This window comes from Monodelphis domestica, chromosome 1 (assembly GCF_027887165.1).
Source record: "Monodelphis domestica isolate mMonDom1 chromosome 1, mMonDom1.pri, whole genome shotgun sequence".
In the NCBI taxonomy this organism is placed as follows: domain Eukaryota; kingdom Metazoa; phylum Chordata; class Mammalia; order Didelphimorphia; family Didelphidae; genus Monodelphis; species Monodelphis domestica.
In genome coordinates this window covers 100,599,237-100,625,016 of record NC_077227.1, presented here as the reverse complement: position 1 = coordinate 100,625,016, position 25,780 = coordinate 100,599,237, and the positions used below count along the sequence as shown (strand labels likewise).

Genomic DNA, 25,780 nt, shown 5'->3' with positions numbered 1-25,780 from the left:
ATTTTTGCCCCTACTTGTCAATTAGATATCCAGCATAAAAATAGCTAGCAAGATATTCATGAAAATTAGAATGAAACTAACTCCAAGGAGCTGGTATCAAGGTTCACTAAGCTGAAAGCATTATGGCTTTACTTTCTGATCTGGTATTTCTAATGCCCAGTATACCACATGGCACAGAGTAGGTACTTTAGAAATAATTATTAACTGCTCCCTTTCTGGGTTGACAGTTCTGCTTTACACAGGTGACTGACTGCCCCTGGGTAGAGAAAAGTTGCAAAACTTTCTTGCCAACATACAAAGCTTTTCTTGATTGAAACCAGTCATTTGGAAATGAAAGCCCAAACTGTACTTTAACATGGAATGCAGAGACTTCCATAGAGTAAAGAAGCATGCTTTAACATATCCAGGGTGCAAGCAGTTCTTCCCTTTCCATACTCAATATAATTTTGAGCTCATCTTAACATCTGAGCTGCTACTGCTATATATGACTACAATAATACATGAATTAAGATTTCTGCGTCTTTCAAGATGACATTATTTTTATCTTCTGGGTATGAATTTCAAATGAGAATAATTTGTTTTAAAGAGCTTTCCTTCTCAACTATAATTCCCTTTTAAAAACCAGGTCAAATTAACTCCTGAGTAATTTTTATTTACTGAATAAACACCCCATTTTGTTGCACCAGGTATAGCTAGGTTGTGTTTAATAATAATAAAAATGATAAGCAAAGGGTATTTCTATACAGCTTTAAAGGTTGTAAAAAAACAGTGTGGAATAGAGGAGAGAGAGAGCTGGTCTCAAAGCCTAGACAACCTAGTTCTAAGTCTCACCTCCAATACTTATTGCTTGTGTAACCCTGCAAAGTCACTTAACTTCTGAGTGTTAGAGGCAACTCTGTAGGACTATAGGTTTCATGTATATTTATTATAAGGGTTTTATCATCCTACTCTGCCCCAAACCAGACTGTGGAGCAGAATGAGAGGAAAAAGAAATTCCTGATAATTAAAAAAAATTAATAATAATTATAATTTTAAAAATTTTTGGAGAAGTTACTGACTTGAATTGGTAGAAAAAGTTCCCTATATTGAAGAAATCACAGATCAAGTCCCTTTAAAGTTTGCAAAGAGCTTTATATAAATTTCTTCAGTACCATCAGACTTTAGGGTACAGGTTTTTTATCTCCATTATCATCATCCATCCTGTATAGTCTCCTCTCAGAGAGTCACATTTTAGCTGTTCTGGACTTTGTGCTTTAGAATTATGTTTGTGTCTTTACCTTTCTGACAGAAGTGACAGTCAGTTGGCACAATGAAGTCTAAAGAGCTCAAAGTCTGCCTGGATTTTATAGCCACATATACCATGTACATAGATTCCAGGAGAGTTCTTTGTAGGATTTCAGTAGGCACTTTCCATATAAATCTCTGATGAGAAATAAGAGTTTCCTTCCAAGTTAACTCTTAGGATTGCCTATAAATCATTAGGCACTTTCCTTACCTAGGACTCCCACCCCACCTTTTATTAAATAGATACAATGTTTTTTAGGATGGGAAGTAAAGGGAGGAAAGGGGAAAAAAGAAGGAGAATGAGAAGCTAAAAAAAATCAACAGTAGTAGGGAAAATTTGTTCTTACCTCAAGCCTGGTTCTGTCTACATCTCTTAGTATTTTATTCCGCCCTCTGTTGGTCACCATGAGCATTTCATATGGGAAAATCTGTTAATAGTGGAGTATTAAAAAAGAAGTTTAAATTTTACAGTAAAAGCCTTTCTAGGATCTGTTCCCTCTCCCCACTCTCTGAACAGTGTGCCCTTATTTTTAACCCATAAAGCATCTTTTCTGCAGCTAGGGGATTAGTAATTAGGTTATTGATATATTTGGTAATGAAATGTTGGTCGGCGTAATTGATCTTATTCAAGTATCTTGGAGCAGGCTTCCTCCTCATCCAATCAGTCAACTTCACCATAGTCTTACGGGTTATGTTCAGCCCTTTTAGAAATGGACCACAGCAGAATCGGTATTTTTCTACTGTTTATACAATTAAAGGTAGGTGGCATGGCTTGATGCCAATTAGCTTTGTAGCTTAAAAAACCCCCAAATCATTTAAAGATAGTCATTTCTTATTTCTCTCTTCAGTAAAAAGATTCATTAGATCAGATGCAGAAGCAGATACTTTAAACATTGAAAATGATTTCATTCTTTTGTGAATGACTGAGACTTTGTTTTCATGGCACTATAAACTCGGAACATTTGAAATGGCATGAGAATGCCTGGTCACAACGCAGTGAAGGAAGATTTAGGTAAATGCAACAGTGCAGGAAAAAAAAAGTTAAAATCTGAATTTGATAAAGCATATAAGGATAGATGCAATGTCTCAGTACTTGGCCTCTGCCTTTCATTTTGGCAAGGATTAATTTTGAATCTTTTAGAGTTAGTCAATCAATCAGCAAGCACTTAAGTGCTTACCATGTGCCAAGTACTGAACTACACTTTCTAAGCCTGCCAATCAAAAATAAGCATTCAACCACATTTATTGTGATTTCTCTATCTTTAAAATAGTTCTTGTCTCCTGAACTGCTGATGGGCTGTGGTAGGAGGGGCTAAAAAAACACCCCAAACCAAACCAACCACAATTTTTTACCTGCATCATGAGTTTTTACCACTATGGAAAATGATGCTTGTTTAGGGGGAAACTGAAGCTATTCTTAGCTGTGCCTGAAAAAGGGTTTTTTCAAAGATGGAATTTCCTAGATAATGTTTCTCCTTGACCTAGGCTAGGGATACAATGTTTGCCATACTGGTATTTTAAGGTAACAATAGAATCTGCTCTCTCAATTCAGATCTCTTGTTTTCTCATGTAGGGTTTTACACAAAAATGATTGATTCTGACTGATTCAGAAGAGTAGGTCAGCACAATTGTTTACCAAAAAAACGCTGTTTCTTATGCAGTAGCACCATTAGCCTGTAATTCACAGCCCAGTGGGTTCCCTAAAAACATATGGTAAATGCTTGAAATTGTTCTTTAGGTAGAACCAAATCTGTAAATGTGTGTAACTTTTTCACTGATTTGTTTAAAGAACATATAACACTTATTTAGTGACTACGAGTAGCAAGATGTTCAAAGATAAATGAGAGCTGGCTCTTCCTGCCAAGGGATTTAAAATCTAGTTTAATATGGTTTGGGAATAAACCTCATTCAGAAAGAAAGTGTGGGGTACAGAGCAGATTTTGTGGATGGCAATGAGAAAGATTAGAATGCTTAAGTTTTTTTATTTTAATAGCAACTAAATTCTCACTGTGTCAAAGGAAAATCCACAAAATCTGCATTTACCTTTGGCTCCAACATGTTAGGCATGGACACACCTCTGTCCATTCGCATTCCAGGTACATGGCCATCAGGGAGGGTCTGGTGGAAAAGCATGCAAGGAACAGTGAAAACAGAAGAGTTTTACTTCTGATGTTCTCTCTCTCAGGTATAAAACCTCACTGCCAATTTATACAAATAAAATCTCAGCTATCATTTTAAAAAATGGACTATGAGTATGTCTCTTCCATTTTTCTGTTTATATACCAACTAACAGTAGCCCAAAGGTCCTGAATTTAAGGGTATCTCTTTTCAAGAAACCAGGTCTAATTCTCTTTATTAATTATGCATCAACATGGTCTAAATTACATAAAGGAGGAACTAGAAATCATCTCACGCTTCCATGAGAATCATACTTCTATCAACTTCCTATCAATCAATGAGTATAAAATTTATGAAGACTCCCAAGGTTTTAGACCCATGAATTATGACCTCTTAGGGCCATAGATTTAGAGCTAAAAGAGACATTTGAGGACCAATTCTCTAGTTTTACAAATTTGGAAACTGAGGCTTAGAGAGGTTAAGTAACCTGCCCAAGGCCATACAGTTAGTATCTGTAGTGGGATTTGAATCCATGTCTTCCTGACTCCAAGTCTAGTTATTTATTTACTATACAACATCATTCTTGGATGGCATCATTCAAGGGTGTCTTTTATGGACAAAAGAATGAGTTATGTCTAGGTTTATGGAAACAAATGGAGAAAGGCTGAAAATTTATTGGATAAAAGGGTCACAGAATTTAAAAAATGGAAGTCCTTCTCTTTTAGTTGGGACTAAGCAATGGACAGGAAGCCCAGGAGCTCACAGTTCACATGCCAAGTCATCTCTATCACCAAAAGAAAAAAAACTGTTAAGATACTCATTGCTTGAATAGTTTAGCATTAGAAGGGACTTTCCAAAGGAAGAGACTTACATAAGCCTTACTTCAGTCTGTCTGATAGGTGATGAGTCACCTAGACAGATGATAGCATCATATACAACTAACTCTTGCCAATACAAACTGAAGATTAGGCTCAAACACATAGATGAATAGAAAATAACATTTCATTAACAAAAACCGTTTCATGGAGGACCATTTCACAATTGGATAGGAAGATAGCTGATGTGTTTCTGTTGTCAAAGTGGAAGAAAAAACACACTCTACCTGGAAATCTGGAAAAGAAAAGGAAATATCATTAGAATCAGAACATAAAAATATGAACTGATCAACAGAAAGAACATATTTCCTTCTAAATTCCAACAAATTGGTTTTCATCACCTGGCATCATTACAGTTTCTTTGGGATTTCTGCAGTATTAATTTTCTTATCTCACAGAAAGATTTTATATATGTACATATATTATTGCTGCTATGCTGACTAATTATTGTTTTTGTAATCTGCCCTAAGCAGAAAACACCTCAGTACACACATTTTAAAACCAAACTAAAGATAATGACAAAAAAAAATTCACACCTTAGAGCATCAACCAAATCCAAAGTAATGGTTTTTATTCTCTTTCAATCAACTTATTACATGTGCAAATTGTGTTTTTTAATATGTAATATGACATGTGCAGCTAGGTGGCACAGTAGATAAAGAGTGCCAGGCCTGGAGTTAGGAAGATTTCTTCCCTGAGTCCAAATCTGGCCTCAGACACTAGCTGTGTGACCCTGGGAAAGTAATTTAACTCTGCCTCAGTTTCCTCATCTTTAAAAAGAGCTGGAGAAGGAAATGGCAAACCACTTTAGTATCTTTGCTAAGAAAACTTCAAACGAGGTCATAGAATCACAGACACACATGATTATATACACACATATTTATTATGTATATGTATAAAAGGTATATTTGAACTTGTCCTATGATTTCATTCTTATGGGAAATTCCTGATGAGGAGACTCCCTTTACCAATGTAGATGGACTGTCTGCAACTTATAGTCTCAGAGAAGTGGGTCTCTGAGAAGTTATGTGACTAGTCCAGGTCAAGAGTTGAATTCATCTTTCTGACTCCGAGCTCAGCTCACTATGTACTATGCCATATTGCCTCTTTACAGAACAATCTTATATTCCATTCACTCTTCTCCACCATGGGAAAAAATATGAATAATAAGCTATTCACAGACACCAGAAAATATTGAGGTAGGAAGGCTTACCTCGAATCCCACCACTGACATCACCATAGCTATTGTATTGGGCAAAATCTGTAGAAACAGGCTGCAATAGGGAAAAATGCATTTTGTGAGAAAATATCTTATGGTAACCATATCTGAGAAAGATAGTAAAAGAGGGAAAGAGATTGAATTTGAAAGAATATCTCACAAAATAAGATTGTCTTCATTTTTCTAATCATCTTATTCTTCTAATATTTTGAAAACTTTTTTTAAATTTTATAATATTTTATTTGATCATTTCTAAGCATTATTCATTAAAGACAAAGATCATTTTCTTTTCCTCCCCCCCCACCACCCATAGCTAACGCGTGATTCCACTGGGTATCACATGTGTTCTTGATTCGAACCCATTGCCATGTTGTTAGTATTTGCATTAGAGTGTTCGTTTAGAGTCTCTCCTCTGTCATGTCCCCTCAACCACTGTAGTCAGGCAGGGAAACTTTTTGACTTTAACAAAAGATCTAACTATTCTGTAAGAGGCTTGGTAAAATAAGCAGCTATTGAGCACAAGTTAAAATCCTTTTTTTCTGACTTATTCCCTCAACGGTTACTGTTTTTACATATATGTTTTGCTAATGTCAGGAAAATGTAATAACATTATTTCTTTTTCCTTTGTTCAGGACTTGCTTCCTAATTATAAAAATGTTTGATTTCTTCTCTTTATATAGAACTGCCTATTGAAGTTTAATGCAATTTTAGCTTTCTTTCTCAGAAGTGAGATTTCTCCAGGTCTTACATTCAAATTATGTAGTGTTTACAATAACAACACGGAAAATCATACTAAAAAGGCAGCTGAACAACAATTAATGGTAATGACTAGTTTCATCATTATGGAGGACAGATGATTCAACCTAACACTCTACTCTTAGTTAAGAGGTTGGGCCTAGGTGTGGAACACTGCATATAATATAATAGTCACAAAGTCAAGTGTATATATGAGGGAAAGTGGTATTAAAAAAAGATAATGAAAATTTTAAATTATTTCCCATCTCTCACAAAGTTATTAACATGTACCAAAATGATACTATATAGTAAATTTAAAGTTTTTAAAAGGCAAGACTATTGTTTTGTTTTTATTTCCCTAGAACTAACCAATTTGTAGGTACTTCATAAATCATTGTTGTATTGAATTGATTTGAAGATCAACCTTCAAGACAAGGAATATTAAAGCTATTTCTGTAAAACTATAGAAATCTTACCCGGTGAAGGCCATTTCTCCCATAACCAGGGAGGGAGGAGGTTTTGGATGACGCATGTGGAGCTAAATGGGGATGGGGAGAGAAAAATGAAAAAAATTTAGGAAACTGAAGTTTTCAGGTAGAAAAATTCTGGTAGAAAATTTGGGAAGTTCCAAACAATTATATCTGAGTGTTGAAATAAGTGACATTTAGACCAACTGTCCACCAAACAGAACTCTACTTGTTTAATACACAGTATTAATGCTCCTCTCTGTGCAGGAGAAAGAGAGGTACTCACACCTCAGTGGAGGAGCAGGGCTCTTGGCTAAATTCCCCTCCCCATAGATATTCCTTTCAAGTTGAATGGTTATTGATCTCATTAGTCTTCAAAAGTTCTACTGGTCAATCATGGTGTACCACTTGGGAAGCTCTAATGCAGCACACATTCATTTTTTCATTCATTTATATTTTTAAAAACTCATATCTTCCATCTTACAATCAATACTGTGGATTGGTTCCAAGGCAGAAGAGCTGAAAGGGATAGTTAACTGGGGTTAAATGATTTGCCCAGGGTCACATAGCTAGGAAGTATCTAAGGCCAGATTTGAACCCAAGTCCTTTCATCTCTAGGCCTGGCTCTCAAGACACAGAGCTGCCTACTTTCCCCTCATCCAAGTATTTTTGAAAATAGCCATCACTTGTTCACCAAAAGTTAATGATAAATAACTCAACATTTGGAGCAATACATGTAAAAGATGACAGAATTAGAAAGAAATGTGTTTTTCTTTTTTTAAGGTAGAGATATAATTGAATCAATAGAGTGCAATTTGCTGCTAAACAGTCTGGCTGTAAAGATCAATTGAGAGACACTTCCAGACAGTTTTCAGTTGATGCCCTGCAAAAGCAAAAAGTTAAAGAGAAAGTAATATATAAAAGCATACATGTTTTTAAAATGAAAGGTAGAAGAGGAGGGACTCAACCTCAGCCTTAAAAAAATTACTAAAAATATTTTTGATAACTGTATTTCAATATTTTGTAATCACATTTATTTCTGCCAGACTGCCAAAGGAATTCATGACACAAAAGGGAAAAGAACCTTTGGGATCTAAGGTCTCTTCCAGAAGGTATATTTAATGACATTTTGTTTTAATAGACAGGGATTCCGGTGTCCTACCCAAGAATGGTTGCTATTCAAACTCCTTAACATATCAACATAATGGGAAATATTTATTGCCTCACTCTCTCCTTTATGGGCTCTGTTGGCAATATATGGTTATTTTTAACTGTTCTTTCTACCTCTCAAGAAGGGAACTGCTTTACCAAAAATGTAGGTAGTTATTTTTCTGTGGTGGTATGACAGTGAATTTTTAAAATGTGCATTTTTTGAATCACCAAGACAGTTTGTCAAAAAAATATATCCTATACAGGAACGGTTTCTGGCTAATAGATTCGGTTCAGAATTTAACTGAAGGTGATATTAGACTGGATGACATTTGGAAAGACTGGAAAATTTTCAATTATACCTGAGTTACTCTGTGCTATAAGAGCCATCTTTTTAAAAGACAGTCAATATGACATTCACATTTTGGTGTAATAAAGGCTCCAATTCACAGAACACCAAAATCTTGGAGTATTAACAATTATATGAGACCTAAAAAGCAATAGAAACTCCCATTGTGGGTGTAAGAAGTAGGCTGTAGCATGTTCCCAATTATGATGTGTAAGAGGAGTCATAATCAAGTGCTGGAAAAGAAGGTAAGTCAGTTATACTGCAAAATTGAGAGAAAGTTTGTCAGTCAACATATATTTATTAAGTGCCTACTGTATAGTAGGCATTGTGCTAAGTGCTAGGGATACAAAGAAAGATAAAAAAGAATCTCTGCCCTCAGAGTTCACAGTATAAGGAGGAAGACAACATGCAGATAATCATGTATGAACAAGCTATATACAAGATAAAAAAGAAATAATTACAGGTGGAAGATACTAGAATGAAAAGGGTTTAGGGTAGACAGCACGACAGTTGCCCTGATATACACAAAACTTTAAAAGAACAGTCTCTAGCATGTTGGGTCTCTAGAAGATTTATGGGAAGAACTACAAAGAATAATTTGTGATTTGTATGATCATAGTGAGTAACCATAATAAAGAGATAACAGGTCCACAGATGTACTCAAACATGGTTTAAAAAAGAAACACTGACATGGTCAGTGATTTGCCATTTACTAGTTTTTTGAAGTAAAACAGATCACATAATCTTTCTGAATCCATACCCCTAAAATGAAGAGGCAGGAGTGCCGCAGGGATCACTGTTTGGCCTCATAATGTAACATTTCTATGAATGACTTGAATAAAGGCATAGAAAAGACGCTTATTAAATTTGTCGATTGGTACAAAGCTAGAAGGGCTCATGACACAGTTGGGATCCAAAAGGACCAGTTTAGAACTATGAACTTAATCTAAAAAGAATGAACTAAACAGGGATAAAAGTGTGTTATGATCAAGGAATGGCACAAGGAAAGCTATGGAAGAGAAAAATGCAGGATTGGTTTGAGGTACAGAAAATAATCTTATTTGCTGGGATTTTTAGAGTGAATAGAGGGTGGTCATATTAGATAAGGCTAGAAAGGTAACACTTTTTAATTACTTCTTTCTTGCTTATATAATCCGTTCTACTCATAAACTTTTCATATTGTTTTTCTGAACTAGTACCAAAATGTTTTGATGACTATTGTTTTATATTTTGAAATCTGGTAAAGCTATACCCCCTTCATTTGTTCTTTTTCTCATTATTTCTCTTGACATCCACAACCATTTGTTTCTACAAATGAATTTAGCTGTTTTGCCTAGTTCCATAATGATAATAAAAAGTTGCTAACATTTATACAGTGCTTTAAAAATGTAATCTCATTGATCCTCACAAAGGTGAGAAGTAGGTGCTATTGTTATCCTCATTTTAATGATGAGAAAAATGTGTCTGAAAGAGGTTATTTGTCTGTAGTCATATAGTTTAGTATGTACGGAGGCAGCAACTGAGCTCAGATTTTCTTCAAATCCAACACTCTCCATGGCTGTCAGTAAGTCAGTCAAGAAACATTTATTCAGTACATCCTTTGTGTCAAACACTAGGGATACAAAGAAAGGCAAAAGACAGTTCTTACTCTGAAGGAGCTTATGGTCAAATGGTGGAGACAGCAAATAAACAACCATGTATAAACAAGCTATCTATGGAGCAAATGGAAGCTCTTCAACAGAGGAAAGGTACTAGAAGAGAGACCAGGAAAGACTTTTTTTTGCAGAAGGTGGGACTAAGGGAAGCCAAGAAAAGATAGGAGGAAGAGATGAAGAGAGACAGGATCTTGTTTAAGAAATTGCAAGGAAGCCAGTGTCATTTGATCACAGATTCTGTTGGGGAAGCATAAAATGTAAGAAGACTGGAAAGGTAAGGGATGGGACAGATTATAAAGGGCTTTAAATGCTTAACAAAGGATTTGATATATGATTCTGGAGGGAAAAGGGAGCCAATTGAACTCACTGGGTTCAGGCAGACACGCTTTAGGAAAATCACATTGAAAGCTAGTAGAAGATAGAAAGGAATATGGAGAAGACTGTAGCAGAGAGACCCACCAGCAGGCTATGGTAAGAGTCCTAGTGGGAATTCAAGAGGGCCTACCCCAAAGTGGTGGTGATGTCAGAAGAGAAAAGGGGGAATTATGTGAGAGATATCATGGAGGTAAAACCAACAGGCCTTGGCAAAATACTGGCTATGGGGAATGAGGAGTTAAGGATTATGTGGACTTGTCTATAAAATATCCTCTTGGTGGTTTGATTGGTTTAGCAAAAGATATTTTATGCATTTTGTAGTTATTCTGAACAGAATTTTAGTTATTGCTTTTTTTTGGGTTTGTGTTAGTAGTCTGCCAATAAATACTTATTAAGCACCTACTATGTGTATGGCAATAAGTAAAGTGCTAGAGATACAAAAACAGGTGAAAAAAGAGTCCCTGCCCTCAAGCAGCTCTCACTCCAATAGCGGAGACAACAAGGGAATCAGCAAATCACTATAGTACTTTTGCAAGGAAAACCCCAAAAAAGGGTCATGAAGAGATGGATCACACAGCAACAATAAGTTTGAGGATCTAGTGGCACCTGTCAGGTGGAGAAGTCCTACCTGCATTTAGAGATGCAGGCCAAAAGCTCTGAAAAAAGGCAAGGCTAGAAAGACAGAAATATGGATTTGGGTGCTATTTCTAGTAGTGGTATAGCTGAAGTCATAGGAATAAAAGAGATTCCTTAGACAAAAGATGTAGAGATGAGGACTTAAGGCACATTCTTCAAAAACATATGCTATGAAGAATCTAGGAAAAAAGGGGCCAGAGGTGGCAGAGAAGGTAAAACTAGAGGGGTAGGAGGAAGCCAAGGGAATAGAGAGCATCTAACAGGAAGGAATAGTCAATGGTTGTGGATGCTGTCATCAGAGGATGAAAAGAGGGAAAATAGCCACTGTATTTTAGTAGTATAGAATCAAATAATAGGGAAAGAGAGAAAATAAAGGATACCACTACTGGCTTTCACGCCCTTCCTAGTTCCCAGAGTAAGAGATTGAATATATGATGAAATGAATATATGATGTGAGTAATCATGGAGGGATTCCTGGGAAAGCAGTTTATCATAAATGGAAAAGTAGAAAAGTGAGAGATGAAGAAAAAGAGAGGAGCACTTTTCTTCATGAAATCTCCCCTACATGTGTCTGAGGTGGTTCCTGATTTCTAAGGACTTCTTGATTGCAGTTTGTTCCCATTAGAGACTCAAAATCTCTGCCATTTTGGTGAATTTCTAGAATGTAATAATGATTATGTCTGCCTTGGTGAAGTGACCTGTCCAATTAAATGGTTCAGTAGAGCTCATCTAGGAATCAGTGCTGAGTTATTTAGTTTATCTTAGCCTTGAAAGACGATGAAGGTAAGAATATTGAGCATGAGAATGGTAGTACAAAAATGAAGATGAAAGATAAAAGAACATAAAGCAAAGTCATTGAAGGTCTCAGACAAATGGACCTAGTTAAGGAGAGAAAAGTCATTCAGTTTACATCTTTTTGTCCCAGAGAGAACTACTAGCTTATTAAATGGTAAGGTATGCTGTATTGGATGAAAGACAAAATATATTCATATGGACATGAAACCCCACTTAAGGAAATCTGTGGATGTGCTACTCACATGAATTAAGTGGAGAATCATAGCGACTGGCTGAAAGAGAAGTCCTTTCTCGGGTTTCTTTTTCCATTTCTTCTTTTAGAATCAATTGCCCCAGACCTGAGTTGAGCTATTTGTAGGGAATGGAAAAATAAATGTGAATACCACCTGAAGTTGTTTTCTAATGAAGTGTAGTTACTTCTCAGGAAATTTCTGAAATAATTTAATGAGGGCAATAAGCAGTCTCCCAGATGACAAACCTTCAACAGTTGTTCTTCTTGAAGTTGTCGGCGTCTCTGAAGCTCCTCCTCATCTTCCTCACGGCCACTTGATCTGCGCCTCATGTCAGTCCCTATTCCCATAGTAAAAAGAACTTCTTACATAAACCCTACTATAAGAAAGAATACTAAAGGACTAGTTCACTTATCTTCAATAACTTTTTCTGACAAAGGCAGAATAGTTATTTAAATAGTATTCCTTTAGTGAAGCAATCAGTCAGGGAAAAATCCACCCCTTTTAAGCTGCCCTGGCTACTTCCAATGTAAACATACAATTTAACTAAGTCACTGGTTTCACATAATTAGTTTATTTACTGTCAGTGACACAGACAAGTGCATAACTTTTTATTGAGCTTTTGCTCACTTTGCCAAGTATGAAGCCATTATGCCAGAAGAGTAGGCATTTTGGTCTCCCACCAAGTGGTATAAATGATTGGAATTTGCTTTGTTCTTGTGATCAAAAGGTTCTAAGCACCTACACTTTAAGCCTGCTATAGGAAGTTTCTGTTTAGGAATCCCTAGTGTCAATCAACATAAACCAATATGTGGATCAGGGATTCAAGCACTTCTGGGGGAATAAAAGCATTCCCTTAGAGGAAAAAAATATAGTCTGGAAAACTTTTCTGTTCCTGAATATATACACTCTCAATACAGTTATTACATAAATCTTACTCTCATTACATTGTGTAAATTTTTATTTTTGTAAAGTCCTGGATTACAAAGGTATTCCCTGACTATTAACACTTTATTTTTCTTGGCCCTTTGAAAAGTAGTCATAAAGGAGTTATAACTGAAAATAAAACTCTAATTTGTGTAAAGGCAACAAAATTATGCATCCACTTCCATAAAATGTGGCATGTCATATTTATTTTTTCTAGTTTCATAGGAGTGAATTTCTCTGAACAGTTAGAAGACTGAGTTAAATTCTTCTGAAACTTTGCATTAATCTGTGCAAAGAAACAAGATGCTGATAATATAATCAAAATAAACTGACTAATGAACAGTTTTAGTTCTCTATTACTCTGGTTAATGGAGAGTTAAAAGCTTTTAAAAAAGCTTTAAATCACTTTTTGTTAATGTCTTCCACTCTCTAAATTTCTTTCTTTCTTGTGAAATTTAGCAAACCGAGGATCAGTAATAATGAACTATATGATTTAACAAGAAGTCACAAAAGTCCAGGGTATTTACTGAAGAATTATGATTTATTGGAAGAAGTTAAAACCTTGATTGTCCATTAAGCCTGTCTAGCACTGAAGTGGGGTTTGCTAATATACACTAAAGAGATAATCTAAAGACAGAATGAGATGATCTCAACTCAATTTTACAGGACATTTTTGGACAATGGCTAGAGTTGTTTTCATTCTCTTTTTGTTTTTCTACTAGCCTCCTCATTGTAGGAAATGCCACTGGATTCTTGAAGACTGAGTTAGCAGAGCACAAGAATTCCTAGAAGTTGAATGGTTATAAACATAGGTTAGGTCTTTTGTCTATGGATTAGCCTAACTTCAAACAGGCTTATTGCCAGAATGCTGGTCTCCAGGTGATGAAGTTTTTGCTCTAATACAGCTTCTGAATACTTTCAAATAGGTTGGTAAGGCAGGTTTTGTTCAGTATTGGAGAACACCTTTATTGATAAAATCATAGAGGTAATGAAGAAATGGCCAGATAGATTTCCCTTTTATTAAAGGCTTAAACAGCTCAAATAGGAAGGGACCTCAATGGCCATCTAGTCCAAATATCTTATAGCTATAAGGAAACTGAAGCCTAGAAAGGTTAAGTTGTCTAGGTCACAGAGGTAGTCAATATTAGAGGAAGGATATGAACTTAGTTCCTTTGACTCCAGAGGCAGTACATCTTCCACTGCCATGTCATCTCCTCAATCATTCCTACACATTTAAATAACAGTAACTTCACAATTAAAAAAAAAAAGATTCCTCACAAAAATAAAAAGAATGTGATAAAGAAAACTAAATACCTTCATAATGGACAATTGGCGGCTTTGGAGGATGATGATAACATATTTAAGTGGTACTTTAAGGTTTGCAAAATTTTACATATATAATATTATTTGAATCTCATAATAATCTGATGAGGCAGATGCCACTATTATCTGTATTTTTCAGATTAGAAAAATGAAGCTGAGTGATTTGCCTAGGGTCAACAAAACTAGCATCTGAGGAAGGATTTGAACCCAGATCTTCCTTTCTCCAAATCCAGCACTCTGCAACAGATGACTGCATAAATTTGGAAAGAGAAATTTAAGTCACATTTTGACAAAGCTGATCTTGCAATTCTGAATACCAGGTCTTTCAGTTTGTTAACACTTTATTAAGCCAACTGTGTAGACACAAAGGTACAGAAACAAACATATTTTGGAAATTTACAGATGTAACTAAATTCAAATACAATGAATGGAACAGCTTAAGGGTGACCTAATAGATGAGAAAGGATGGAATTGGTGACAATGATGCAGGTAAAGAGAAATAGAATTTAACACTGCTTGTATTGGGGTGCTTCCTCCACATCAATTAACTGTCCTATGGTGTTTCATGGTACCAGAGTAAAGGGTCTACTCCAAAAAAGGAACAATGCTTAGGTGCTAAGATAATTCCCCTGGTTATTAAAAGAGAAGGCTAAATGATAAGCAAAATACTGAGAGAATTTATGTAGGAAGAAGTCACTTATTCAACAAATCTGTTAAAGCAAGAGTTCTATGTGATAACAATGTGAACACTCTGGAGCTACAACATAGATGAGATAATATTGTAATAAAGTCTTTCTAGAAGTTCCAATAAGAAGAAACTCCTTAGATAGGATTCAAGGTGGATAAAAACTTCATACCAAATTCTGTGCTGGAGCAGACTAAATTATAACAAGATTCTAATATATCTAGTTGGAGAAATTTTAATTACTATACATCTAAATTAATACCACATTGGTCTCTATTTCTGTCCATTATATTCTTATTTTGCATTTTTCTCAAAAAAATTCCAACATCGTAAAATTTCTCATACATTACTATAAATTGCTATCACCCTTAGAGCCTTGCCCATTTGACTTAACTGCTTCATTTGCATACCTACGGCGGCAAGTGAGGGGGGACCTGGCCAGTGTTCCGTCTCAATCTTTGGTATCTCGTTGGGGTCTGGAGCATGGGCTGCTGGGAACTTGGAGGACTTGATGATATCCTCTGAAGACTTGCTCTGTGCTGCCAAGGCAGCTGGATCTAGAGGGTAACCAGGGGGAACTTAGCTATTGATTTAAAGCACTTGTGGTATATTCTCACAGCAATGGAATCCCTGGTCCCATGGTTAAAATTTTTAACTCCACAGGAGTTCAATTACCACTAGCATCAGCTGTATTTTTGTTGCCACTTAGGGGTCAGTAGAGGCAACTAGATTCATTTTTCTTACTTCTAGCCTCAAGGTCAAGAGCTCAATCGCATCTTATATTTAATTAGAGAAGTTTCATGTTAGAGGGATTAGTGATAAAAGGGGCTGAGGGAAACATATCAAGCAGACTTTGACTCATTGAGAGTTATGGAAATCATCAGCATGCTTGTTTGCTTTTGGACCCTTGGATAAGAAACTAAAAATGGATTAGTGCTGTTTGAATTCATTTTAAATTCTTATATTCAGGAATATGATTTCTTTAGCTCCCATGGTGAAAAAAAAATAGAAATAGGAGAATCAATTTTCTATTTGTAGGAAACTGTACTTAGCAATGCAATATGTGTCTGTCACATCTATTAACCATTTTTATTCAAAGTTTGGCACATACAAATGAATCATTCAAATTTTAAATAAATGGAGACCAAACTGGACACAACTGTTATACTCATATTCCTTTTCTTCATATTGTACTTAGCTGTAAGCAAGAGTTAGGTCTAAATCTAATTCCAGGTACATGTTACAAATCAGAGATTAAAAGGACACATATTATGGAGTTAAATAATTCAGTATGCCACATATCAACTCTGCCCTTTCTAAAGTAATTATAGGTAAACTGACCTAGTGTAAAGCTAATTTGTTTTAAAAATATGGTTTCCATGTTATAGAAACTTAGAATGAGAAAGGGATCTAGAAGATCATCTAGTCCAACTCTCTCATTTGACAAAAGAGAAAAGAGGACAAGAGAGGTCAAGTGACTCAAAGTCACAAATCCAATAAATGATAAGAGTCCAGCCAAGTCCAGAATACAACTTTCTGGACTTCTGGGTCATTATCATTTTTGATAAACCATGTTATTCTTGATTAATCTATATCAAAAGTCTTGAGATTTAAAGTCATTTTAATAGAAAAATGCCAAGACTTTCTTTGTTGTAGAAATTGTGGTATTATCTAAATTTCTTCAATTTTGATTGTGTGATTTATGTTTTCTATTAAGTATAAGGAGACATATTACTATATGAAGAGTAGATAAACTGATATCTCAAATTCTGGGAAAATTGTTCTTAGGAAAACAAAAACATGACTTCCAACAGTACTTACGGATTAGATTTGGTGAAGTCAGTGGTTAAACATTCACAAGTTAATGAGAGGGTGGGAAGACACATTAAAATCATAAAAAACAAATAAAAACAATGTTAAGAAACTTAAAATGCAAGCATACCACATAAAACTTAAAAAAAGAACAAACTGAAAGAACCTCAAGCCATTTGAATTTTTTTTGCTTTTCCCCTAAAATTTTGATGTATAGGTTTTTTTTTTCTTGCACATTTTAACCCATATTTTTCATTTTGAGTTGGTAGTGTTTCTCTGAGAATTAATTAAGGCAATTTTTGAGTTTTAATCCACTTTTTGGGTATAATTTTTTCTAAACACTTCCAAGACATAAAGTCCACCTTTGAAGGTAGCCTTTATTTCTATCTGTCCATAAAGATATAAGGATGACACAGCCCTTTAAGAAACTCAATGATAATGGAGGAAAATGCAATTGACATAGAATAATAACACTCTATTTCAAAAATACTAATTTCCTGGAAAAAGGAAGAGAACAATTTTAACAAATGTTTATATTTGCTATTCATCAAATAGTCAATTTCATTCTCTATTCTACAATCAAAGAATTCCACAATCTTAGAGTTATAAGGGACCTAAGAATTAAAGATTATACTAGACTAGTCATCTAGTCTAATTCCCTCATTTTATAAATGAAGAAATTGATACCTAGCCAGATGAAGCTGTTCAAAATCAAACCACTGCTAAATGGCTAAGTTGAGACCAGAACCCTACCCAACTTTGAGTCCAAGACTAATCCATACTCAATATTTATCAGGTCCCTAAAGAGAGATGCTATAGGAAATGGGTAATTGAGCAACTAAGTTGACTTTAACCTACCCAAAAAGGCTTTTTTGTCATTTGCTTTCATTTGTTTTGTTGGCCTAACTAGATTCTTGCTCTTCAAAGTTACTGGGATCATAGATGCTTCAATGAATTAGTTTAGTTAGAAAGTCTGCATGCAACATAGGCCATATAGTAGATCTCTCATCTTTATCAAAAAGAGAAAGAAAATTGGTTATCTGGTTGCTGGATTCAGTTTAATAAGGCTTTATGATCTAGGTTCAATTGATTGCTTCTAGAATATAATCTTACCATAATGAATTCACTTCCTATAGAAAATTCAATTCAGCTTCCTAAGGCATTATGCATAAAATTTGTACCATAAGGGACCACAATTAAATAGTTTACCTTTGAATTACTTTATATATACACTTTAATATATTTTATCATTTTACTTTATATATACTTTATACTTTAATTATATTTAGAAACTTCTTCCACTGGATGTCATAATTTTGTTAAAAAAAAGTCCTAGATAAGCACTTCAGTGAACAGCAAAGATGTGAATTTGAGATGACTTTCCTATTTAAGAGTTAAGAGGAGGAAATCAGGTTTACCATGTTGTTTGTAGATGGGTGGTTTTCGGTATATGTTGATCCCTTGATCTGCGGAATGAAAAAGCAAAGATGTGTGAGTATGGAAACAAGTTCTGATATGCTATAAGAAAAAAAATAAACCAAATGTCAAGCCAATGTGAAGAGTTTTGAACAAAAAAAGACCAGAGAGTTGACTTTTGTATTACAAAGAGTTAGTTTATTTGAAGGAAAAACACAAAAATGAGTGAATTATCAGACATGTGACATGAAATTCTTTGTAATACATCTTATAATAAATGTTGATGTAACCAAGATGTGAGTCACTTTATATATATGTGTGTACACATACACATGCATATATATGTATGTATTTCATTAAGACTGTGATAAAAATTGAGCAAAATGAAAGAAGATGTTTTGATGGTATGAAAGACAGAACTAGTTTGGAGGTTAGAAAAAACTCCAAATTGCTACTGTCTGGAAATTGAGCTTCCGGTAGATACCGGGGTCCAATTTATTTTTCAATTAATGAGCTGAACCGAGTGTGAAGCAATGCAGTGAAATTAGAAACCACAGAAAATGTTTTCTACTCTAAAAACAGTCAGATGTTTTCATGGGATGCTCAATCCAATCCTAATTTGTGTGGGATGGTAACCACCTACTACTTAGTGCTAATTAAGACCCTGGTGCTATCAATACATCTGGAAAAAACCTCAAAATACTTACTTTCTCCTCAAATTATAAAGAATTAAAATGTCATGGAGCATTAGGAGACTAAAAGTTACAAATATAAATTTATTCTCAAAGTTAACTGAAATGTATAACCATAGTATATGGTTCAAAACTAAAATAATTTTGGCTAGATCTATGATTTCATTGGTGTAAGGCATCCTCAATGAGGAAATACCTTTCAGCAACGAAAATGGGAAACTATTCAATAACTTATCATTTTAGAGAATTGTGTAGGGGCACTGAAAGGTTAAATTATTTGCCCAAAGCCATATATAGTCAATATGCTTCCTTTGGGTCTCAAAATCAGGTCACTCTGACTCTGATACAAGCTCTCTTATGCTTTATGCTATTGATGCCTCAATTGAGAACCACATGGCCAAAGAAATCTTAAGATACTTTGAGGTATTATAGGATTTAGAGTGAGAAGAGACCCTAGAAATCTAGTCTAATGCCTTCATTTTACACATGAGCAAATAGCTCCAGGGAAAGAAAAAAGATTTGCTAAATGTCACATACTTTTGTAAGTAGCAGAGTTAGGATTCTAATCCAGGTCCCCTTATTCTAAATCCAGTATCCTGAGTTTCACTGCAATTTCTTGACTTAAATAGAAAAAATATTATTAGTTTGCCAAGATTAAAGTAATGGATAATTTATTAAAAGAACATTCAGCAGACAGGAGAGGTAAAAAATGTGATAAGAGAAGAATTTTATCTTTATTGCCAATTAAAGCATACCATAGCTTGAGCTCTATAACTGTGGTTGGCAAACTCTGCTTGATTCTGTATGCCTGACAGGGCTAGGCCAATTCTAAACATGAAGATAATAAATTTTATTCTCCATAAAAGATTGATTTTTCTTTTCCTACCTCTTGCTGGCAAGCAACATTTGTGTAGATGCAGCAAATACTTACAAATATCCAAGCAAAACCTCCAGCCCTAAGCCTGAAAGGCAAGGCTTCTTGGTGGGTTTTTATATAGTCATACATCCACAAACATTTAATTTCATGCCATGAAACAAGCACTTGATTTATCCAGTGTCACATCTCTAGCACAGGAAATTAAAAGTCTGTGGGAATAGTCTTAAAATTGAGACAAAGAGGAAATTGCTTTGGGATATAAAAGTGAGATCCCTGAAGCTACAAAGTTCAATATTGATGATGGTAAGAAAGCTTCATCTGCTATATGCACCAAACTACACCATGAACTAAAAACTTGAGATATTATTTTCCTTTTGAGTCGCAATTAAAACTTCAGTATCACCCTCCCCAGGTAACCATAAAACCCCCAAACAAAAGCAAACTCCCAAAACAACCCTTTAGTATTACCCTACATTTCACTTATAAAACTGTTCTAAGGACCTATCAGAACAAAACCTGAAATTTAGAGCATGTCAACAGTATGCATCCCATTCAAAGAGCGTGAGATAATGGAGACAAGACAAAAGATTTTACAAGGCTACATTCTACACTGTGACGGGACACCAAGACACATACAGTGTCAGCTCCTACCTGGAACATGGAAATGTTTAGGGGCCTGAGCGTAAGTTGGAGTTAGAGGGCGGCTGTCTGGCCGATAAGGGAGAGGGGAGTTCCGGCCGCTGGATGGCTCATTGCCTCCAATGAGAAGAATGGAGAAAACAAAATGAGAGAAGGGAGAGTGATAAAAGGGGAGGGGAAAGCAAGCATAATAAAAATTAAAAACAACAAACTGAAAGGAGGTAAACTGAAGAGAAAAAAAAAGAAAGAAAACCAAATAAGTTATCAAGTTTGCTAGCACAGGTGATCTCAAGTTTAGTATTCTGAGAGGGAGATTCATGTTCAAGGGAGAACAGAGTTAAAGGCAGCTGGCAACAAGATGCTTCATTCCGATGGCATGCGATTGGATGCTGTAAGCGAGCAGCGTACTGGTTAGATGGTCAATATAAGAAAGAGAAATGGGAAATTTCTTGCTGATGATTTAGAATAAAGATTAAAACAGTGGTGGTTCAAGCATATTAAGTAATGGCTTGGCAAACTCAAATACAACCATTTCCAAGCATGTAGGCAGATGCTGGCAATCAGAGCACGTTTGTCCAAACTGAAGTTTAGGTCTGGTGGAAAACTCATGTTGTTACCCAGTCCTTCCCCTTACCACTGTAATAAGGTTTCTTGCAGCATGATTTCCTTTGTTTTCTAACTTTGAAGTGGGTAAGGTAGAATTAAATCTTTTTTTCCCCCTCTATACTTTATTTTACTTCTCTCTTTCCCCTGAACAGTAAGACCCACTTATGATGACCATTCATGGGAGGCATGACTTATTGACACAGTAACTTCTGACAATGCAAGCTCAGGGGAATCCCTTTGGGGGTTGTCTAAAATAGTTTTGAGGCCAGCTGGAGGGTTGTAACACACTCCTCTGCTATCCTTGGAGCCTTTATTTTGCTTGTGTTTCTACTAGTTGATATTTAAATAAGAAAACACCACTAAGGTTATAAAATTCTGTCAAGTTATATCAGGAATAATAGTTATGAAATCATATGTGTATAAGCACATATGTGGAAAAGATTAAAACATTGAAAGAAAATCATTTAATCTACCCAATTTTAGATTGTATTGCCTAAAAACTCTAGTTTTCTAGGGTGAAAACTAAATTTTATTCTGAATATGTAATTTTAAACAAAGAAAACATAGAATGATATGAAATAAGTAGTAAATTATTATAAAAGTGAGTTTTGAATTTCTAAATGGAGCTATGGAGGAATTTAATATATTATGTTTTGAACATGGGAATGCAATTGAAACTGCATTTGACAAAGTCTATAGTATGGTACCACGCTCCCAGTATTTTATAGAGGCTGATTTACTGTTTTATCCATTAGGCTATTATTAGCCAATAGTTTTTAAATGTTCTAAAAACTGGTGGATAAATTGTTTTTCTTTAGAAAGGTAGCAATGAATGAACTTCCATCTTAACCCAACACTGCCTTATGAGACAATGAGCTTAGGTTTGTCATCAGATAAATTGAGATAAAAATTAATATGAACTTAATAAAATTAGATATAGAGATGGGTTAGAAGAGCATGGCTTACATGTTCTTTTTTTTTACATGTTCTTAAGGAAGAAATTCTTTTTTCTTAATTAGAATTAAATGGTTAATTTATATTCTTTTTTTTCTTTTCTTTTTTTTTAAGGAAGGATGGAGATTTATTACACATGGACAGGCAGACCCAGCCTGGATCATTCCTCCAAGGTCTGGGCCCTGAGGGAAGGAGGCTCTGGGTACTTTATATATCATGAGGTTAATTCATATTCTGCTTAAACAATGATATAATTATTTCTGAGTTTAATAAATAACTCCTAAATTCTTTTTAGCCCTTTTATTTAAAGATGGTTATAGATAAAAACAAGTACCAATGGAATCATAGTCTCCTTTATAGTTTATACACTGTATAGTACATAAACAATAGACTCCGAATCAATAGTTTCCCATTTAAAGAATGTTTTATCATGAATTAAAAACACTGGGGATTCTTCTTAGGAAAATTAGATGACTGGAAAAACAAAAATCTTTGGGCAATTCTTTAAAAAAGAAAGCCCAGAAAGTCTCCAAAATTGTACTGGTCATTTTCAGATTTTCAACTGAGAGATGTTTTAGCAGTATCTTGGCCATTACCACTGTAGAATTCTACAACATTTACTTCATTATGAATCTAATGCCATAGGATCAGAGAATTTAGTGCTATCAGGGAATTTGGAATTTTTCTAGTTTAACTCTTTCATTTTACAGAAGCAGAAAACAGGTCTACGGCATTACCAAGCCACACAGGTAAGCAACTAAGCTTGGATATGGACCTATGTATTTTGACTTCAAATGCAAGTATCCTACTACTTAAATGTATGGCAAGGAGTCATAGCTTTCAGGGAAAAACATGCAATGTTACCAGTTCAAGACACAAGACCAAAATAAGATTTGGAAAGGGAGAACCACATTTCTTCTTGGACTTGGTCTATGATTTCATTAGTATAAAGAATTCACAGAGAAGAAACTCCTTCTACCAATACAGATCAACAATTGTTTTGCAAGTTTAAGTCCTAGAACATTATAAACACTGATATAAGACTTGCCCAGGGTCACAAAATAAGCATATGTAAAAAGCAGGACTTAAACCCAGGTCGACCTGACTCTTAAAGTCAGCTCTCTACCCATTATACCAATGCTGCCTCTTATGAATTCCTTTTAAAGCACTTAGAATAGTGTCTGGAAAATAGTAAGTATTTAATAAATGCTTACTGAGTTTCATTCAGTCATTGTTGTCCATATCAAAACTAAAGAAAAGATATTTAAGCATACAGCAAAACATGAAATAAAAATTCTTTAAGATCCTTCTCTTATGTTTGGAATGCAAGGATTCATCATTTCTCTAGCATGATATGAGGATCTCGGAAAAATTAAATATTGCAATTCTTACAAAAGTCAACTAGAATCCAATAGAACACACTATAGTAGAGATAACGTGTCCCCTCTATTGGGTAAGTTCCTTACTGAGTGAACTAGCCAATTAGTCTGCCTTGGGAGTGCTCCATAGACCATAAGATCTCTCAGTCTCTAGAATGATTTCTTGCTGAAAACACAAACATATCTTAAACTATCCAAGCAACATTTCACATTTGCCAAAGCCTCCCACATGACCTTTTAATTTGCCAAGAAATTTGTGACTAGAATTCACATGCCTTTCCCTTCCTATCCCCTATCTGAGGGATTATTGTTCTTTCTGCTCTCTGATAGTAACTTAAGGCAGAATAGAAGGTGCCAGAAGGGCTGATATCACACAGGTGATGGAGGCACCCATCCTAACCAGGAGAGGTGGGGGGAATGGAAAGTCTACCTTCTCTCCAGAATCACTCCTCCACATGCTTGCACCTCCACTTTTAACAGATTCAGTTAACAAAGCTTTTCATGGTATAGTTTGGCATTCATTTATATTGCTAATAATTATTTTTGTCAGAAGTTTCTTGAAAGATGATATTGATAAGCAGGAAGGTGGGCAGAGAGGGAGTTACTAGGATCCTGAAAAGGAAGTAGGAGCATGAGTGGGGAAGTTATGGGTGGCAGACCATTTTTTATCTTCCCATTTTACCCTGTGTTGGTCATGCCTACGGGCAGAAACCAGAGAATTAAGTAGTAATCAAATGAAGTATGCTTTAGATTTTAGATTTATTGAATTGCAGAGTTGAAAAGAACTTTGGAGAATTAAGGAAAATGAAACGCAGAGGAAACACAAAGTCCTGCAAAAGGCAGGGCAGTATTGTGGAGAGAGAACTAGATTTGGAGTCAGGGAGATCTGTTTGATTGTGATGTCAGACAATTACTAACTATGTGATTCGGGGGAACTGGTTTAACTTCTCTGAATCTCAAATTCCTCTTTTGGACTGTTATGATGACCCAAAGAAATAAAACCACCTAATAACTTTGCAAACATTAAAGTATTAGATAATTGAGTGCAGGCTAGTATTATTATATAGGACTCTTTTTGAATTCTCAGCTGCAGAAGAAAGTTGAGGCTACAAGAAGTACTAGATAAGTCAACTAGATAAATACTGAGTACTAGATAAGTCAATGGAAATAGAGAGGGTGATGCAATGGTACAACTACAAGGAAGGCATAAATCTTAAACCTTATATCCAACATAAAGAATATAAAATTAAAATAAATATCTCCAAATAATTTCTATGAAACCAACTTCCCCTTTCTAAGATAAACACTTTCTCTTAAGAAATGTGATCTCAGTTCAACTAAGTGAACAACTTAGGCACACCAAAGAGTTGGACTTAATTAACTAAGAATAGCTGATAGATGCTATATCACTAGTCCTAAGCAAAGTTGATTCAGTATATAAATATTATAACATTATGAATTTGAATACAATAATTCTATTTATATTTATTCTAGGATTAAAATAATTTATCCCTTAAAGGAAAACATTCAGGGATGTGAATATATATGTATATGTAAATTATAATCTGGTTACCCTAAATTGTTATTGATCTTTACTAGGCAAGAACTAGTCCAGAAGAGTAAACAAACATAATTTATCTGTTTCTCCATTTCTAGCTCCTTACTACACAACAATGGCCCCTTAAAATTTACAGAGAGGAGGGGAGAGAAAACCCTCTCATTCTTCTTCTTTTAATGATGGAGGTGATTGCTGTCATTCCTTTGGATCAACCCAAAGAGGACTTCCCATTAAAGTTTTAAGATGAATGACATTTTATTTATATTTCGGAAATCTTTCTGATTCATCATTCAGTAAATTTCTCTGTAGACAATGATTTTCAAAATGCTTTATCCCCTATTTCTTTCCTTTATTTGATACTACCACCTGAGTTATCCCATTTTTTGGCAGAAAAATAACCTATTTTGTGTACATTCCCATTTTGTGGCACCTGTTGGCAAGAGAAATCTGAGGCAGCACTCAACTTCTTGAACTTATCTTTTTCATGAATTTACTAGATGTAATTTTCAAGAACTGTGCCCTTATTAATGTGCTCCTAAGCTTCTTAAAGCCTTGGGAGCATTTTATATTTCTTCAGGGAGTTCCAAGATTGATAAGTGCTTTACTAAATCTCTAAAACAAAAACAAACAGCTCCCTCCAGTATCACATTTGTATTAGAACAAGAAAAACCATTTTGTTTAATATATGGCCCTCTTGGACCTAACTTTATTTGATTAATTCTACAATCTTCTTACATGCTTCAAGGTTATGGAAAATCAAGGTTGTTGCAATCTTGTCAAGGGGAAGGAGGAGAAACTCATCAAATTGTGCACAACCACAAAAAACAAAGTGAAAACAGGTTCTCTTCCAAACATCTGGGGCATGCATGACAACCAACCAAATGGCTTCAGTGGCACATACCAATGTAGAATGAAGCTGAAAGGAAGGTCAGGAGAAAATAAATCAAATATACCCAGGGATGAAATAGAATTTTTGGAGAAAACTGGGAGGAGGGAGATGAATAAGGACAGACAGAGAACTTCAT

General features: G+C 35.1%; 1 protein-coding gene across 34 annotated transcripts in view; it reads right to left on the bottom strand.

Annotated features, from left to right (window-relative positions):
* Positions 1-25,780, bottom strand: part of ABLIM1 (actin binding LIM protein 1) — a 400,442-nt gene that overhangs the window by 5,703 nt on the left and 368,959 nt on the right. For 16 of the 34 annotated variants that reach the window (XR_008913142.1, XR_008913161.1, XR_008913121.1 and 13 more), the window contains 9 exons: positions 20,271-20,375; positions 18,053-18,100; positions 15,233-15,379; positions 12,136-12,227; positions 11,900-12,005; positions 6,708-6,769; positions 5,491-5,551; positions 3,328-4,512; positions 1,632-1,712 (listed from right to left, as the gene is read on the bottom strand). Coding sequence is in view for 1 of the 34 variants with exons in the window: in XM_056803736.1 (XP_056659714.1) it covers positions 1,632-1,712; positions 3,328-3,402; positions 4,505-4,512; positions 5,491-5,551; positions 6,708-6,769; positions 11,900-12,005; positions 12,136-12,227; positions 15,233-15,379; positions 18,053-18,100; positions 20,271-20,375 (785 nt within the window). In the remaining 33 variants the exon portion in view is untranslated. Of the gene's footprint in view, positions 1-1,631; positions 1,713-3,327; positions 4,513-5,490; positions 5,552-6,707; positions 6,770-11,899; positions 12,006-12,135; positions 12,228-15,232; positions 15,380-18,052; positions 18,101-20,270; positions 20,376-25,656; positions 25,672-25,780 lie in introns of all 34 variants that reach the window. The other 18 variants (XR_008913163.1, XR_008913167.1, XR_008913139.1 and 15 more) reach the window with 7 other exon arrangements.